A 16,020-nucleotide genomic window follows, 5' to 3' on the forward strand; every position below is an offset into this window, starting at 1 on the left:
GCAGAATTAGAAAAGATACAGAGAAGGGTGATAAAAATGATAAACAGGATGGGACAACTTCCCATTGAGGAAAGTTTAAAGTGGCTAGGGCTCTTCAGCTTGGAGACTCAGGTAAGATATGACAGAAGTCTCTAAAATATTGAGTGGAGGGGGAACAGGTATATGTGAATCGCTTGTTTACTCTGTCCAAAAATACTAGGACTAGGGGGCATGCAGTGAATCTACTAAGCTTTTCCTTTCTTATTTATGTCTGGCTTCTCCCTTCTTCTGTGGAATTGGTGGGTTTCTTTTGTTTGTAGATTTACAACAAACTAGAGAAAATATTTCTTCACTCAACATGTAATTAAACTATGGAATTCCTTGCCAGAGAATGTGGTAAAAGCAGTTCACTTAAAAGGGTTTAAAAAAAGGTTTGGATAATTTCCTAAAAGAAAAGTCCATAAGCCATTATTAAGATGAACTTGTGAAAATGCACTGCTTCTTTCTAGCAGCATAAAATCTGTTTTACTCTTTGGGGATCTTGCTAGGTACTTGTGACCTGGGTTGGCCACTATTAGAAACAGGACATTGGGCTTGATGGACCTTCGGTCTGTCCCAGTATGGTAACCCTTATGTTCTTACATTCTTAGCAGCAAATATTGTTTTGTAATTCCCAGATATTGCTAACTCTTTCTTTTGCAATCCACTCTGGACAATTCTGTTGCAGTGGAATATAAAAATCTTTATTGTATTGTATTATACTTTAATCTTGTTGCTGCTTTGACATACATGCCGATTGGGAGGTTTTTATTTCTCCCATGTCTTGATTAAAAAGGACTTTGTGCTTTGCCACTCCATCACAATTGCATCATCCTCCCTACTTCTCCAGCTCATTTCATGCTCCCCAATGGCCTAGCACCTGAAATTGCTTTCCCCAAGTGCCCTCCTACTCTTGCATTTCGGAGTAAAATCTGCTTAGCACTGAGGATCACAACACGATTCAGTTATACCAAAAGCAAAATATAAAGGCCTCATTTTATTTACTCCAGTTTTAGGCTAATCAGCCCTCCTGAACTGTTGAGCTAACAGCCCAAGTGTAAATTAGTTCCAAACTCTCTTGTTATTGCTTTGATGGGAGAACCAAAATTCCAAGTTTATTTGTTAGTTATATACTGCCTATCAATGGAGATTGTATAAGCGGTTTTTACATTCAGGTACTCAAACATTTCCCCCTATTTGTCCCGGTAGGCGCACAATCTACCTAAAGTACCTGGGGGCAATGGAGAGTTAAATGACTTGCCCTGTAATCCATTCCCCACCCCCCACACAAACACTTAAATCCTCCCCACTTGTAGTTCTGGCATGAAAACAACTCCTCTATCAAGTATCTAGGTCTATGACTAGTTAGTTACCCCAACCACACAGGGCCTGGGATGATTCATTGTGGCCATTTTATTGCGGCAATTTCAGGGTTGAATCAGCCCATGAAACATCAAGAGATGAACATACTCACCCCCCTCAAAATTCTACCCGCACCCTCTCCTCCCTGTCTGCGATACAGCACCTCTCCCTCAAGCAGGGAATTGTGTTTTTTTAAGAGGGGTCCTACCCATACCCCCCCAAATCCTACCTTTGCCCTCTTCTCCCTGTCCATGATCCAGCACCTCTCCCTCAAGCACAGTCATCCCCCAGCCCCCTATCAAATTCATACCTGTGCCAACAATACCACAGTGCATGTCGGAGCAGTGAGGGGGTGAAGATGGCAGAAGTGGAGGACAGCAGTAAACCGCTAGTGAAAGAAACAGAAACAGAGGGGGGAGGGTGCCGGGGGTGTCAGAGTGAAACATGGAGAGGGCACCTTGGTTCTTGTTTTACTGGGTCGTCAATGGGTGTTGGTTGCAGAGTCTGGCTGACATTGGATAACCAGATCTATGAAGTGGATCCTAGTAGAATAGAAGAATCCTAGTAGATACATTGAAAACCTTAAAATATGTGAATAATTTAACACCTATTTCGGTTCATAAATCAATTCATCAGACCCTATGGCTGAACTCCAAGATTCAAATTGGCGGATTTAAGGTTATCTGGAAGTATTGGATGATGGCGGGTATACGTACTTTGGATGATGTCATTTCAGATGGTAAGCTGCTTGATTTTTCACAATTGCAACACAAATTTGGTCTTAATAAATCACAAAATTATAGATGAAGCAGGCCATTCAGGTTGGGTTCCCTGAATGGAAAAATCTCAGTAATCAGTATAGTTTGCAGCTTTTATGCTTTCAGGTGGACTTCCTGGGACATCAGGCCGCTCAGTGGTATAAATTAATATCTGGATTTTTAAATAAAAAACCAAAGACTGGTCTTCGGGACATTTGGAGCATTGAGATCAAGCATCAAATTACTGCATCTCAATGGCCACGTATTTGGGCTTGGAGGATAAGATGTACAGTGTCGGCATCTATGAGACAAACTTGGTTTTTTCTATTACATGGAGCATTTTGGACCCCGGTTCGTTTACAGAAGTTAGCTCTAAATCTAATAGATGCTGGCACTGTCATCTTGAAGCTGGGACATTAGATCATTTGTTATTCTATTGTCCATTAATACTTGCTTTTTGGAAATCAATTTGGGGTCAAATAAATAATTTGTTAGATAATCCAGTGGCATTATCCTATGATACTGTATTGTTTGGCATGTCAATGAGGGCAAAAACCAAATATCCTCTAATAACAATAAGCTTCTACTCATTATGACAGGGGTTGCCATACAACAGATTACAAATAATTGGAAAAATTGGGATAGGCTGAATTAAAGCTTTTGGTGGAACTCTTTGTGTCACATTTTCAAACTGGGAAATATAATTGCCATGCAGCAAGGAAATTTTAAGAAATTTCAGGTTATTTGGGAGCCATTAACAAGATACTGTAAAGATTGAAATTACTGCATAGAATAAAGATTAATTTTTTACCTTTTGTTCATACACGTCCAGGGTGGGGTGGGTGGGAATATTTTATGTTTTCTTTTGTTTATGAATAACTGTTGGGTATAAGGGAGGGGGGTTATTTGATGCGAGTTAGAATTTGAAGATTTATTAAGTGATGTTAAAGTATAAATGAATGTATTATTTGTTACACTTATTGTGAGCTTTAAAAACGAATAAAGATTAATAGAAAAAAAAAAAAAAGATCTATGAAGTGGATGAGGTGATATAATGTAACGGAATGGGACAATTCATTATAGCTTTTTCAGCGAGGCTGCGATGAAATATCCTGCAATGAAACAGTCACGCAGAATCATCCCTTTCCAACCACGTATTAATATGTCTTTGATCAAACTATTTTCTGTTGCTAAAGGACAATAATTTCTCCTAAGCAGCTATTAGATAATAGAGCCAGGGTAGCAGGAGTGTCATGCTCCAGTTCCTTCCTTTCAGGCAGACTGCAGGGAAGAGCAGGGGAAGGGGGTAAGTCTGGAGCAAAGCAAAGTTACACTGCTTCCTACTCCAGCCCCTCTTCTCCTGTTGCTCCTGCCCCTGGTCTGACCAATTCTATGGCTCCACATATCCACTTCTTTTTTGTCTACAAATTAAGTTTTGCTCCTGAAAATAGACTACAGTTCACACAAGGATGACGTCATCTTGTGTCAACTCAACAAACAATTTTTCTAGAGCTTTTCTAGAGATATCCGAATTTCCACAGTAATTCTCATGCTCTGGGAACACCAGGTGCCGCCTCAGCTTGTTTTCTGCAGTGAATACCAGATGCGTTTCATCCTGCTAGCAGCTGCTTTTGCAGTCTGGTCAGATTTCCAAAGCTATTTTCTATGCTTTTATTTTACTTTGGTGATGCAAACATTGAATGACAAATGCCCATCATACTCCACAGTGAAGAAGTGGTGTGAAAACTTTCAGTGTGGAGATTTTGAGACCGAAGATGCAGCAAGGTCTGGGAGGTCTCAAATGGTGTCAACTCATGAAATTGTTGGCTATGTCCAGGACCTGATTTTGACAGATTGGCTAAAACAATTGCTGAGACACTATAGATATCCAGGGAATGTGTTGGGTGTATAATCCACGAGCAGTTGGGTATGCAGAAGCCGTCAGCCAAGTGGGTGCCCAAATGTTTGAATGCTGACGAGAAACTACGTTGAGTGGATACTTCCAAGTTGATAATGCAGCATTTTTAGCGAGCTGGTGGCAATTTTTTGGAATGACTAGGAACTGTTGATAAAACATGGTTACACCATTATTATCCTGAGAAAAAAACAACAGTCCATGCAATGGCAGCACTCATGTTCGCCAAGGAAATTCAAGACCCAAAAGTCAACAGGAAAGGTCATGGCCACAGTGTTTTGGGATCAGGAAGGTGTTGTAATGACTGACTATCTTCCAAGGGGCTAAACAGTTAATGCAGAATACTACTGTAACTTTCTGTGCCGATTAAGGGAAGCATTGAAAAAAGAAAAGGAGAGGGAAGCAATGGAAAGGAGTTCTCTTTTTGCAAGACAATACACCTGTTCACAAAGCTGGCAAAACGATGGATGATTTGATGCACTTGGGGTTTCAATACATACAATGGCATAGCGACGGTAGGAGGCACCTGGGGTGATGACACCCCCCTTGCGCCCTCCTTTCCACTCCCCCGTTCCTTCCCTGGCATTGGTTTTCTGTCCGACATCACTTCCTGGCCCCGCGACCCAGAATTGATTTCAGAGGGGAGCTAGGCCATTGTGAGCAGTAGGCCTGTGAAGTTGCTCAAGCTGATGAAGATTTGAAGAGGTATGGAGGGGGGGGGGGGAAGGAGGGCGTTGAGTGTGACATGGTGGGAGGAGATGTGACGGCACTCTCACCACAAACGTGCCTAGGGCGGTCTGCCCCCTCTTATTACGCCACTGAGTGCATAGACCATCCACTGTACTCATCAGATCTTGCTCCATCTGACTATTTTCTGTTTCCAAACCTTAAAAAGAATGAAAGGGTGACAATTTTCGAGTGATTCAAGTTTCTTTATTTTTTATATACCGTCTATCAAAACAAGTGTCTAACGGTGTACAATGAGATTTTAAAAAGCAATTAAAAAAAGTAAATAAAAGCAATATCTTATCAAATATTAAAAATGCTAGACAGGTTCACATTGACGTATATGGAACAAAAGGGAAGTTGGGGAGGGGAAGTTTTTAAATACATCGAAGTAAAATTTGTAAAAAAAAAGGGAGGTAAATGGGGCGTGGTGAGACATTTAGGGTGGGGATTGCTTCAAAAGAAGCATTTGGTGTTTCAAGGCTTCACGGGAGTTGAGGGTTTGAGAAACGAGAACTGGTACTAAAGAGTATAGGTATCTTTAAAGAGAAAAGTTTTAAGTTTAGCTTTAAATTTTTCAAGAGAGTTCTCTAATCGAAGATCTAATGGAAGGGCATTCCACAAGGGGCCCTGACTGAAAAAATGGATTTGCGAGTGGTATCGTAAAACAGTTCATGTATTGATGTATGAAAAGTAGGTTTTGATTGTTAGATCGAAGGGCCCTGGATGATGAGTATGGGATCAATAGTTTATCTCTGAATGCCAGTTGGTTTAGAGTTTTTTGTTTTAAAGGTGAGGAGTAGTATTTTATAGGTGAGGTGATGAGTAATGGGTAGCCAATGTGCTTTTACAGAGGAGAGGATTAAAATGGCCCAATTTTTTGCATGATAGATTAATTTGACAGCAGTATTTTGCAATAGTTGTAAGCAGCGGATTTCTTTCTGGGTTATACCTTGATAAAGAGCATTGCAGTAGGCTATGGTTGAAATTACAAGAGAGTGAATCAGGATATTTTTAGAGGGAGGATCAAGAAAAGAAGAGATAGAGCATAATGTGCAAAGTGTGTTGAATTTAAGGATGAATATGTTAAATAACTTGTAAGTTTCATGGTTCCATGTATACCCTTCTTGGCTGGACTGAGCATTTTTCAGCACTCCCTTGTATAGTATATACAATTCTCTAACCGGTGCCATTGTCAGTGGCCATTTTAAAAGCAGCTGCCAATCGCGTGTCAATCATGCGATAATGTCAGTTATAGAATCACACCTCCGGCACCGGTAAATGCTGGAAATGTAGGCCAGGGTTTTCCAGGCCTACATTTCTGGCACCTACCTTTGATGTTAATCACACCTCTGTAGGTGCTTTAAGCCACCTAATGCCACTTTTGGCGTTAGCTATACCCAGTGGCGTACCTAGCATATGTGACATCCGGGGCCCATCATTTTTTTTTGACACCCCCCCATCTATATGAAAAATATGATTTTTAGTAACAATCCACATATAGCACAAGAGTGTACCTAGAAAAAGGCAGCATCTTAAACACTGCAGTGAGCACTAGAATACCAACACATACATTGTAAAACTAAACAAGCCAGATCCTGCACAGTCAATTGATCCTGTACAGTCGATGCTATCAGAAAGCCATGTCCCTTTCATACACACAGACAGATACACCCTCGCCAATATGGAATAATCACAACCTACAAATGGAAATATGTAGACAAAAGTTAAACTAAACTGCAAGAAACCAGACTCTGCATACAATGCAACACCACAACACCACAAAAACAGTAATACATGTCCTCTAATACTGTGCAAAATATAAAGACAGTAGATGTAAATTTGAAAAAACTGATACATAACAATCACCACTTTACAAATTAACAAATAAAAATAAAACAATGAGAAATAAGAAAATACCATTTTATTGGACTAATCCCAGTAAGCTCGGTCCCCATCCCAACAAACCACCTGATTCCATCCACACAAGCCTTGAATTGTTTTATACTGAACTTATTATATTAAAGTATAAAAAGAAACAATATTCTGTACAATTGTCAATTTATAAATCAGCGTCTTCTCCCCACTCTCTCTTCCCCATTTCCCTTCAGCGTCCTCAGCCCACTCTCTCGCCACTTTCCTTCAGCGCATGAACATAAAAACAAGCAAGTAATTTTATATCATTTTCATTCTATTCATTCATAGAAATTAAAGTCTAAATAATGCCAGTCACATAACAAAACATGATTTTACAAAAATAATTCCCTGTACAGTCAAGCCTGCAAGGATTACTAGATATCTTTCAGCAGCTCCCCTCCCTCCCTCCCCCTTACCTTCGTGGCCAAGTCAAAATGATCTACCAACAATAAAATTTTAAAAACACAAAGCACACTGTACGCAGAGAAAATGTTAATTATCATTTATATTCCGCGGGTTTTCAAAGAAGTCAAGGCAGATGACTTTATGCAATGTCACCTCAGTAACAACTATACAAAAATAGACAAATATACCTCCTCCCTTTTTACTAAACCACGATAGCATTTTTTAGCACAGGGAGCTGCACTGAATGCCCCACGCTGCTCTCGATGCTCACAGGCTCCTTGTGCTAAAAACCGCTATTGCGGTTTAGTAAAAGGGGGCCATAGTGCAAAATATAGACAGCATATATATATTCTCAAAATGGACACATTTTGATCACTAAATTGAAAATAAAATAATTTTTCCTACCCGATGGCAGCAGTGGCAGCCTTTCCCCGGTGGCAGCCTATTCCCAAGTGGGTGGCCAGCTGTGCATCCCCTTGGGCATACACCCGGGGCGGACCGCCCCCCCCCTTGGTACGCCACTGGCTATACCTACAGTAACATTAGGTGGCCTAAAGCACTTACGGAGGAGTGATTCTGGTGCCGATTTTTTAGGCGCCTTGAGAAACTGTTAAAAACGTTATTTAAATGGCATTTTTTTGAGCTTGGGTGCCATCTGGCACCATTTAGAGAATCCAAGCCTTAATAATTTCCTTGCAGGATACTTTTATATATATTTTCAAAATTATATGTATCTACGTTATGTGGTTCATTGTTATGTATATATAACATGTTAAAATTTCAATAAGACGTATGGAAAAAAAATGACAACGCAGTCAAACACCAGAAAGACCAACAAATTATCTGCAACAGTCTGGGATTATGTTCATGCACAGGGGTGGTTTTTCTACTAGGCAGAATAGGCAATTGCCTAGGTACAGCTGCCCCACCACTGGAAGCCCTCTTCTGTTACTGAAAATAGTGATCTTGCATGACCCCCATCCTTATTTTAGGGCACTTGGGTTTTGTGACATCTAGGGGGGGGCACCCTTCCAAGACACCGCACCTTTGCTGAAGGGGGCCAGCAGGCAGCCAGAGAGTTAAATGCACCACTGATCAAGAAGTTGAGATTCAATAAATACAATCAAGGGTAGATTAAAGATTACAACTGTGATTAGTTGATCATAGTTTCATAGTTTATTTAAAATTTGATTACATGCCTATCAAAATTCTAGGCAAAAGTACAATATTGATAAAAATAGGGGTACATTAGTTTAAAACACAGATATTTTCAAACTAAAGACAAAGGAGGAAGGAACTATAATAAAGTTAAGAAAAAAAACAAGGGACAAACAAAAGGAAGGGGAAGACACATTTTGTGCTGTTAAGATTCTGTTAAAAGAAAGAAAAGAGACAGGATAAGGAAAGCGTATTTAGAGTTCAAAGGCATCTTTGAATAAAAAACATATTTAATTTTCTCTGGTATTGATAAAACATTCCTTTCTCCACTATTTGTCCATCTTGAACAGATTGTTGAACAGGGATTGTCTCATGTGTGTTTAGTGTTCAACATTGCATACATCCTGTAGCACTATGGAAATAAGCAGTAGTAGTTGCCTCATAAAACCAAAAGCAGATTAAAATGACAATATAGGTCAAAAAGAATACTTACTCAACTCTTAATTAAAAAATATATTTATGAAGGTATTTTAAATGGTAAATGTGATTTGACCTACATGCATAATCAGAAAGCATTTAAAGAACTGGCAAAGTAATATAGAGGGGCATTTTTAGTATGACATCTAAATGTCCAAAAATACAGTGGAGAAAATTACCATTTTCAAACAAAATTTTTTTGGAAAATGGCTATTTCCTAGATGTGTTTCTCCTTAGTGTGCCTATCTTTTTGAACCAGTTTTTTTGGGGGAAAAAATGTCCAAATGAAAAATGCATAAAAACCAACCATTGGGATGTAGGAAGAGCCAACATTCTTAGTAGACTGTCCACATAGACATCCCAGCAGAGCAGAGGGGCACTGCACATAAAAGGTACCAGGTAAATATCTCACACACAACCCCCTTACACTGTATGGTGAGCCCTCTAAAACTCACCCACAACCTACTGTAAACTATATACCTCCCCAATATCTCTTATGCCTGCAGGTGTCGCCTAAATGTAGGTATACTAGGTTTTAGTTGGGCTCACACTTTCCACTACAAATGTACTAGTTACAGTGGGATATGGGCCTAGGTCCCCTATTTAGTCCATTGCATTACGGTAACCTCTAGGCTCCAGAGACCTGCTTGCTGCTCTAATAGGACTGGCCATAATATCTGAAGCAGTCATATAGGCCGATATGTACTGTTTCATTCACATCTTTCAGTGTATGTTTGGGGGGGGGGGGGGTCAGTAACCACTGGGGGAGTAAGGAGGGCCACACCTTCATGCCTCCAGTGGTCATCTGGTCAGTTTGGACACCTTTTTAAAGCTGGTTTTAAGAAAGGTTTGGACAATTTCCTGGAGGAAAAGTCCATAGTCTATTATTGAGAAAGACATGGGGGAAGCTACTGCTTACTCTAGATCGGTAGCATGGAATGTCGCTACTCCTTGGGTTTTGGCCAGGTACTAGGGACCTTGATTGACCACCGTGAGAATGGGCTACTGGGCTTGATGGATCTTTGGTCTGATCCAGTAAGGCTATTCTTATGCTCTTATTGGCACTTATTGAAACAGGTCTATCCTCAGACGTCCAAGTTTTGCCCTGGATGATTTCTGCAATGTTTCATTATTGCAGGAAAACATCCAAATCATAAGTCCGTCTTAATCCCACCCCAAATGCGCCTCCAATACACCCCCGTGAGATTTAGAGGCACTTCAGACAAACAACATAGAAAATCTAAAAAAATGTGTTTCAAAAATGACAATGTGGACTTTTCAAATATCAATTTATGCCATTTTTTGGACATTTTTCTCTTTTGAAAATGAGCCCCATGATCATTGATGACATGGCAGGTAACACAGCAAATAAAGCTGGTTACAACTCATCCCACATCTGAAAAATGACATATTCACTTTCTTTATTGTTGCTTAAAATAAAAAGCTTCATAAAGCTATTTTCTCTGCATCACAGGAAAATGTGAATGAACTTACTGAGAATTACTTTAAAGCTACCAAAATGTCACCACTTAACCCCACTGTCAAAAAAAAAAGCAGCACTTACAGTCTTTTCTCCACACTGGTTCATCTACACCTACTATTACACCAAATTAATTTTTCATGAATCTTACCATCTGGATTATTCTTATATTGACTTATTCCTGTAACCCATGTATCAAAGGTTTTAGCCAAATATTCTGTTCCATACATATCTTCCAAGGGTTTCCTCATTTTCTCACTCCACTTTGAAATATCACGAATAGCTGTGAAAAGTGACAGGAAATATGTGAAAGAGGCCATTTTACAGGATTTTCATGTTTTAATTGATTTCTTCATACTGATCATCATGTTCCAATTAAAAACAGAATTTACAGTGGTGCATTCTTACATCAGAGCAGGATTACACACCATTCTAGATTTTTCTGTAAAACACCTCTAGGAGAAAAAGGGAAAGGAGGTGGGACTTGATATATCACCTTTCTGTGATTACAATTAAAAGCAGTTTATATATTACTAGTGTTTAAGCCCGTTACAATAACGGGTGCTAGAGTAGATATCTGTATGTCTTTTTTTGTTTTTTATTTGTCTCTCTCTCTCTCCCTGGACGCTGTCTGTCTGTCATTCTTTGTGTCTGTGTCTCTCCCTGGTCCCCTGTCTGTGCGTCTTTCTTTCTGTCTGTCTCCCTGATTGCCAAAGCAGCCTCCTTTCCCTCTCCCCCTGTTGTGCAATGCCTGCCTGCTTCTTGGCCCCTTTCTGTTCCCCCCTCATGATTGCTCTCTGCCCCCAGAACAACCATCCCCCCAAAGCAGCCCCCTTTCCCTGCCCCCCTGTTGTGCCATGCCTGCCTGCTCTGTGGCCCCCTTATTCCCCCCCCATGATTGCTTTCTGCCCCCAGAACAACCATCCCCCCAAAGCAGCCTCCTTTCCCTCTCCCCCTGTTGTGCAATGTCTGCCTGCTCCGTGGCCCCCTTCTGTTCTCCTCCATAATTGCTGTCTGCCCACAGCACAACTCTCCTCCCAAAGCAGCCCCCTATCCCCCTGTTGTGCAATGCCTGTTTGTTCCATGGCCCCCTTCTATTCCTCCCCCCATGATTGTTTTCTGCCCCCAGCACAACCATCCCCCCAAATCAGCCCCCTTTGCCTCTCCCCCTGTTGTGCAATGCCTGCCTGCTTTGTGGCCCCCCTTCTGTTCCTCCCCCCTCCCTGATTGCTGTCTGCCCCAGCACACCCCTCCCCCCAAAGCAGCCCCCTTTCGCTCTCCCTCTGGCCCCCTGTTGTGCCATGCCTGCCTGCTCCGTGGCCCTTTTCTGTTCCCCCCATGATTGCTGTTGGCCCCCAGCACAACCATCCCCCCAAAGCAGCCCCCTTTGCCTCTCCCCCTGTTGTGCAATGGCTGCCTGCTTCGTGGCCCCCCTTCTGTTCCTCCCCCCCCTCCCTGATGGCTGTCTGCCCCTAGCACACCCCTCCCCCCAAAGCAGCCCCCTTTCGCTCTCCCTCTGGCCCCCTGTTGTGGCATGCCTGCCTGATCCGTGGCCCTTTTCTGTTCCCCCCATGATTGCTGTTGGCCCCCAGCACAACCATCCCCCCAAAGCAGCCCCCTTTGCCTCTCCCCCTGTTGTGCAATGCCTGCCTGCCTGCTTCGTGCACTCAGCACAACCCTCCCACCAAAATAGCTCCCTTTTCTGCCTGCTCCATAGCCCTTTTTTGGCTTCCCCTCCCGTTCTTACCTCCCATCCATCCATGGTTCCTGCCGCCGCTGCCGGCTGTATTGAACCTCGCAGGCCGCTCTCCATATGGTTGCATGTTCCTTCTGACGCGATCACGTCGGAGGGAACATGCTTCATGTGGAGAGCGGCCTGCGAGGTTCAATACAGCCGTTCGCGAACCTCATCAGGCCGCTTCAAACAGGAGCGGCAGCGGTTGGTGCGGGAGGGGGGAGTCGTCGGGCTGTGGAGGCGATCGTTGGCTGGCTGCGGTCCCGGCTTGGAGAGGGCAGGGGTTGTCTGTCCAGCGTCTTCCGATTTGTGTTGCCAAGGCTGGGGAGTCGCGCATGCGCACTCCTGCAAGGCCACGGACCTACATGTCGGATCAGGGAAAATGGAATCACGCAGTTGAGTGCGCATGCGCGGCTAGCGTTTTATTATTTCAGATATACAAGCACTAATTTTATACCTGGGACAATGAAGGGTTAAGTGACTTGCTCAGTGTCACAGGGAGCTGCAATGGGCATTGAACCCTTTTCCCCAGGATAAGCTGACCTACTTTGTGTTGTTCCATACATCCGTTTGTTTTTTTACCTTTATCCTGATTTAGCTTTAGGTATTGAAATATCACATTTGGGTAGTCACAGGGGCTGGAAGCTGTTAGTTGGTTTATATCTTTTAAAATAAGAATTACCATACTGGAACAAACAAAGGGTCTACCCAGCTCAGTATCTTGTTTTTTAACAGTGGCCAATTACCTGGCAGAATCCCTAAATATAGATACAATTCCCCCTCCCGATTCATGGTTTTAGGACTCGCGATTTCGATTATTTGCGAGTTCCTAAAACCGGATCACCCCACCTCCTTCTCGAGAGACTATGAGAACTCATGGCAGCCATTTTGGATGAGTGACCTGCACAGGGCAGGAATGTAGGAAGATTGCTCCTGCCCCGAAAGACCGCTGGACTACCAGGTAAGGTCCGGGATGCTGGAGGGAAGGCAGGAGGGAGGCGGGGGTAAGTCAGAGTTGGCCCAAAAGTTATTCGCAAATTTTCAATATTTGTGGGCTGGCTCTGCCCCTAACCCCCACGAATATTGAAGGAGGAGTGTATAATAAGCAAGCCTATATTGGAACACTGATTGCCCAAAATCCTAACTTTAGTTCATAAAATAGAAAATTTAGGGTCTCACTTATTCCTATCCTGTGTATTAATACCCTACATGCATTTTGCAATCATTTCAGAAGAGAACAGTACCATCTTTCCAACAGGTCTGTTCTGATGTTATATATTCCTCTAATTTTACTGTTGTTGGACCTTCACTATGAAATAAGCTTCCTTTTTTTATTTACAAATGGAAACACCCTTTCAAAGATTTAAAAAGGAATCCATAACCATACTTCTTTGCGAAAACATTTTATTATTTCTTGCTCTTGGAAGCAGCGTACAGGTGAGACCTCCAAGCATTCAGTAAAGAGAACATGCACGGTCTGATTATGATTTCCCTTTTCTTTTCTCTACATAGTGTTTTGTGAACCACCGAGATGGGCGGTATATCAAACGATTAATAAAACTTGGAAACTTAACATAGCTTAGGACTCTTTCCCTAGGAAGCAACTTTCAAGGAATGTTTATTATGGGTTTTGATTGTTTGCTTAACATTGGCGGTATAGTATGCCAGATTACTTGGGGGGGGAGGAGGGAAGGAAGTCATATTGCCAGCAGGGGGCCCAATTCAGCAATAGCACCCACAAATTTGGACGTAGGACCGTGAGCCGGGACCAGCACCAGGCTGGAAGGCCGTCGCAAGCACTCTTCACACTGTCTCCCTCTCTCTTTGAGAAGAAGCAGACCAATCTAGTAATTGTAAAAACAACTCCAACTTTTATTTCTTCCAACGGGAACAAGAGGCACTCTTAAAACAAAATATAGTAGAAGACGACAACTAAGATCAAAGACCACTGTATCAAACAAAGAGGCAGACCACTCAGAATAGTGGAGAAAAACAGAGACTTCAGATAATGAATTTGCTGTATATTTCAGTACATCAAAGTCCTGTAGTAGAGCTTATCAAAGTCATTGGTCTCTCAAAAAAACTCCACTCTTACATATAAGTTACATACAGCCAAGTACTTATCTTCATAGCTGTCAAAGCAATAAAGAATGGTCAATCACTAACGTGCAGCCCGCAGTTGACCTGGAATCCTTCCCTCTGTCGGGAAATGTGAGGCCTTAGGCACCTGGGATGCACTGGGGAGGGAATGCATCTCAGATGTCTAAGGCCCCATCTGGGCCAATTAGGGCCTTAGGCCCCTCCCAGGATGAACTAGAAAGTGGAAGGCCCGCCATTTTGAAGAGGCAGGCCTGCTGGCAGGAGGGAGTGGGCATCTTTCTTGCTGGTCTTCCAGTATGGGGGGTGTCCTTCAGGCAGGAGAAAGTGAGCATCCCTCCTGCTGATTGTGGATGTAGGGGAGGTGTCCTTAGACAGAAGGGAGTGGGTATCCTTCCTATCGATTGGAGAGGGTCTTCTGCTCACCACAGCAAGGGTGTGATTGCAGCAAGGGAATCTCCCCTAATTAACTGAACTGGCAGGACTCCTCGAAGCTGCAATTTCAGCAAGTCCTGCCAACTCTGCTAATCGGGGATTCCCCTGCCATGATCAGCTGATTGCAAGCTGCAGACTAGTTTCAGGATCCCCCAGCAAAGGTAGATGGCTGAAATGTAGGCCAGGGTTTTCTGGGCCTATATTTCAGCCACCTATCTTTGTGTGAATCATGCCTACGTAGGCTGCCTAACGCCACTTCCAGCGTTGGCCACACCTTACTTTGATGTTCAGCAGCCTAAAGTGCCTAGGTAGGTGCGATTCCGGTGCCTTTTATTTAGGCGCCAGTGGGTGCCTCAACTGTGCCATTTTTTGTGGTTTCTAACGGCGTTTAACAATTATTTTCAGCATCAATAAGGAATCCACATTTATGCGCCTGTTTTAGAATTTCCTTCCAAATGCTTTAATCTAATCTTATCTCAAGAAGCATTATACAGATCGGGATAGTGCGAACAAGTTTGAAAAGGGGGGACCTTTCTTGAAACAGCCAGAAGGCGAAACATGTCGGAATGACAGGTCTCTTCCCGATGATAGTATGAGACAAGACTGACTTAAGATAAGTCAATTAAGTTATAATAATTTTAAGAATTAGTTATATGAGACACTAAAGAAAAATAGCACTGAGCACTTTAAATAAGAAAAATGTGAAAAAATATATAATGGGGCTAATGAGGATGCCATTGCCATAAGTTTGTTTGGTGACCATAGAAATGCATGGCACCTAATGGCTAGTCTGAGGCCTATAAAAAGTAAAAAAAAAGTTTAAAAGAAAATTAAAGGAACATCAAGGACATTGAGATGGTTTTGGATTAGTTATGTTTTCAATGTCTTACATTTGACTGCAGGAGATACTGTTAATCTAATCAAGGCATTAACCCTTGAAGCCAACAGGAAAATGATGAAGGAAGCCTTGAAGATTGTATTTTGTCCATTTTTGCACAGTGAGCCTCCCATAATATTCAGGATTTTCTATGTGACATTACCCACAATCTGCACTTTTAGGACAACATTGACAAACTTTTGTGCTTTTTAATTTTCTTATATTAACTTTATTCACACACAAACACATATATATAAGTTTATAAAATTAACTTATTTCATAAAGTTTGTATGCTACTGTATATACTCGAATATAAACTGATTCAAATATAAACTGAGATATCCATTTTTCTCCCAAAAAAGGGGGGGAAAAGGTTGACTTGAGTATTAACTGAGGGGTTATATTTAAGTACTGTACATATACTGGTGGTTTAGTGGTGAGCCGGAACCAGAGAAATCCCTCCTTTTCCTGTCTTGCCAGCTCTGTACCTCCGCCCCCTCTTTGACCTGTTGCAGACATCCCCCAGGTCTGCGTTGAGCCCTTGTGGTCCAGCAGTGAGCCAGGACAGGAGCAACCTCTACTGTGTCCTGTCCTGTTGTCCCTGCTCCTTCCCCAACCCTTTGCAGATCTCCCCCAAGCTTGACTTGAGGCCTGGTGATC

The 16,020-nt window shown here is 42.3% G+C and overlaps 1 protein-coding gene across 7 annotated transcripts in view; it reads right to left on the reverse strand.

The window, feature by feature from the left end:
* Positions 1 to 16,020, reverse strand: part of BPHL (biphenyl hydrolase like) — a 69,342-nt gene that overhangs the window by 18,233 nt on the left and 35,089 nt on the right. For 5 of the 7 annotated variants that reach the window (XM_033934838.1, XM_033934840.1, XM_033934839.1 and 2 more), the window contains one exon: positions 10,368 to 10,499. In XM_033934838.1, the coding sequence (XP_033790729.1) occupies positions 10,368 to 10,499 (132 nt within the window). Of the gene's footprint in view, positions 1 to 4,829; positions 4,940 to 10,367; positions 10,500 to 16,020 lie in introns of all 7 variants that reach the window. The other 2 variants (XR_004538447.1, XM_033934841.1) reach the window with 1 other exon arrangement.

This window comes from Geotrypetes seraphini, chromosome 2, assembly GCF_902459505.1.
Source record: "Geotrypetes seraphini chromosome 2, aGeoSer1.1, whole genome shotgun sequence".
Taxonomy (NCBI): Eukaryota; Metazoa; Chordata; class Amphibia; order Gymnophiona; family Dermophiidae; genus Geotrypetes; species Geotrypetes seraphini.